This window comes from Octodon degus, unplaced genomic scaffold (assembly GCF_000260255.1).
Source record: "Octodon degus isolate 3935 unplaced genomic scaffold, OctDeg1.0 scaffold00239, whole genome shotgun sequence".
NCBI classification, from domain to species: Eukaryota; Metazoa; Chordata; class Mammalia; order Rodentia; family Octodontidae; genus Octodon; species Octodon degus.
Window position 1 is genome coordinate 2,080,177 of NW_004524815.1, and position 2,746 is coordinate 2,082,922.

General features: G+C 56.3%; 1 protein-coding gene across 1 annotated transcript; it reads right to left on the reverse strand.

Moving 5' to 3' along the window:
- Positions 1-250: 250 nt before the first annotated feature.
- Positions 251-1,354, reverse strand: LOC101564692 (olfactory receptor 10Q1-like). Its single transcript, XM_004645850.1, has one exon. The coding sequence runs from the start codon at positions 1,352-1,354 to the stop codon at positions 251-253; it is 1,104 nt and encodes a 367-aa protein (XP_004645907.1).
- Between the last annotated feature and the right edge of the window lie 1,392 nt (positions 1,355-2,746).

Sequence of the window (2,746 nt, forward strand, 5' to 3'; positions counted from 1 at the left end):
AGGCACTCAGCCAGTGCAGCGCGGGGGTGGGGGTGGGGGTGGGGGGATGGGGAGGATGGAGGCTCAAGGGTAAAGTGACCATCCGGGACTCGAGCTCCCTGCGGTCCCACTCTGGTTCACCTTTCCGCGCCGCAGCCTGGGTTTCCGGCTGAGCAAGGCCCTGGCCAAGCCGGGGACCCGCGAGCACCGCTCAGGAGCCTGCAGCTGGGCACGGAGCTCTCTTCCAGTCTCTAATCCAACTCAAAGGACGTTAAGAAAACAAACGCAGCCTGCGGCCCCAGGCTCCCACAGGACAAAAGTGGTACCAGGCGGAGCGTAGGGAAGAGCCCCGGGCAGCTCGGAGCTGCCTACGCTGCAAGCTGACCTGTGGGGCGCCGCCCAGCACGCTCCCTGGGCCTTCAGCGGGCCTCGCGGCCCCGGTGTGGACGGCCCCTCGCAGGGCACCTTTGACCTCCTTGTTCCGCAGCGTGTAAATCAACGGGTTGAGCAAGGGGGTGGCGAACGTGTAGACCAGGGCGAGGTGGCGGTCCTGGTCCTCCGAGGTGCTGGAGCGCGGCCGCAGGTAGACCAGGCTGCAGCAGCCGTACTGCAGCAGGACCACCGTGAGGTGCGAGGAGCACGTGGAGAAGGCGCGCCGGCGGCCCTCGGCCGAGCGGATGCGCAGGATGGCGACCGCGATGAACCCGTAGGAGACGCAGATGAGCAGAAAGGGCACGGTCAGCACCAGGATGCCCACGACGTAGAGCACGGCCTGGTGCACGCGGGTGTCCGCACAGGCCAGCCTCAAGACGGGGGGCACGTCGCAGAGGAAGTGGTTGATCTCCCTGCGGCGCCCACAAAAGGGCAGGGAGAAGACCAGGGCGGTGAGCGGCAGGCACAGGGAGACGGCGAGGCCCACGGAGCCCACCACCATCTGCACGCACAGCTTGCGGGTCACGATCAGGACGTAGTGCAGAGGGTGGCAGATGGCCACGTAGCGGTCGTAGGCCATGACGGCCAGGAGGAAGCAGTCAGTCCCGCCTAGGGTGAGGAAGAAGAACATCTGGGCCCCGCAGCCAGCCACGGGAACGGGCTTCTGGGCCCCGAAGATGTTGGACAGCATCGGCGGCACCACCACCGAGGTGTAGCAGATCTCCAGCGAGGACAGGCTGCCCAGGAGGAAGTACATGGGGCTGTGCAGGGCGCTGTGCGTGCTCACCGCCCAGATGATGGCCGCGTTGCCGCACAGGATCAGGAGGTAGAGCAGGAGGAACAGCAGGAACAGCAGCACCTGCAGCTCGGGCGCGGCCGTGAGCACGCGGAACACGAACTCCGTGGGGCCCGACTGGTTGAGCCCGGGGCGCCAGGCCAGCATGCCTGCTGGGGAGCAGGGGAGGAGAGAGACGCTGAGGCTTCGCGCCGAGCAGCGCGTGCTCAGGAACGGCGCGGATTTAAAAGGAGTCTGTAGTGACCCGCTTGGAGTCCAGTTTCAACCACAATGCTTGGGAGCGAGCTCGGGATGGAGGGGCTGGCGGGTGGAACCCGGGGCACCGTCACGAGCAAGCAGGAGGCTCATCTGCGGGACCCTGGGGAGGGGACCTGTGGGTGCTGTTCTAGCACTTTCGATCCAACTAGTACATTGCTGGTGTTTAAAGGCAGTATCCGTTCTATTTCTGCTTTTGTTCTTTCTCAATAAATACATCAGTGCAATGACTGCCAGGCTGGAGGGAGCTGTTCCGGGAGCCTATGAGTGTCCTCCGCTTCTCCCATTAGACTGTGAGCCCGACCGAGTCACTGCTCTATCGCTGCAGGTTGCTTTCCTGCACTTCCGGGTTTGTGTGAGGCCACGAGGCGTGTGGTGAGCTGTGCCCGGCTCCAGCTTCACTCTGCAGAGGGGCTCTTGCTGCTCTGGGAAACGTCACTTCCCTCGTTCGTTGCTTAATGAAAAAGACAGGAAGGAAGTTAGAAAGGTGAAGTAAGGACGAGACCAATGAAGAGTATTATATATATGGGATGAAATAATTCCGGGAAATTAAGCACTGTCAGGGTAAACTGGGGCTTTATGTCACATGAGAAAGTTCAAGGCATAAGATAATGATATCTCATGAATTTTAACAAAAAAAAGCATTGCGAGGGACATCTCCACCAGGCCCTACTGATTTATATTTAATGGTAGCACACAGGATTTCTCAGATTTACAAGGGCTTGGGAAGTGTAGCGTACAAAATACAATCAAAACACACTGCTCCCCATTGGGGCCTGGGGCATTGGGTGGTTAGAGCTCGTAACTGCGGACTGGGAAGTTGCAATGGAGAATAGTAGGCTTTGGATAATCAGGGAGCGTGTACACGTACACTATGTTATATATACTGTGTATGTACTACACATTAGTATATGTATCATCCATACTGGGCATTAAACCATTAATGCAAATACCCTGAAAAGCAGAAAGGAATTGACAAGAATAATTCTTAAAAACATATACAACATAAATTGCAAAAAGAAAAATAGCCGTGCATTTTCACAGTCACCATTTATGTTCTTGTGAAACTGACAGAAGTAGGTAAGAGAAAGGAGAACGTGTGAACGCCCTAAACCTATGTAAAAAAGGATGCAAGACGTATTTCATTTTGATGTGACTAATTTGGGAAATATCTGCTGAGAGATACTTCTAAATCGTCATACATATTATAAAACCCCATGGATTCATTTCAAATAGATTTATTAAAAGCAAATAGAGAGAAGAAACTGCTGGTGGGAAGGAAAG

Excerpts from the sequence above, each read along its gene's own strand:
- LOC101564692 (XM_004645850.1), bottom strand. The coding sequence starts at position 1,354 with ATGCTGGCCTGGCGCCCCGGGCTCAACCAGTCGGGCCCCACGGAGTTC.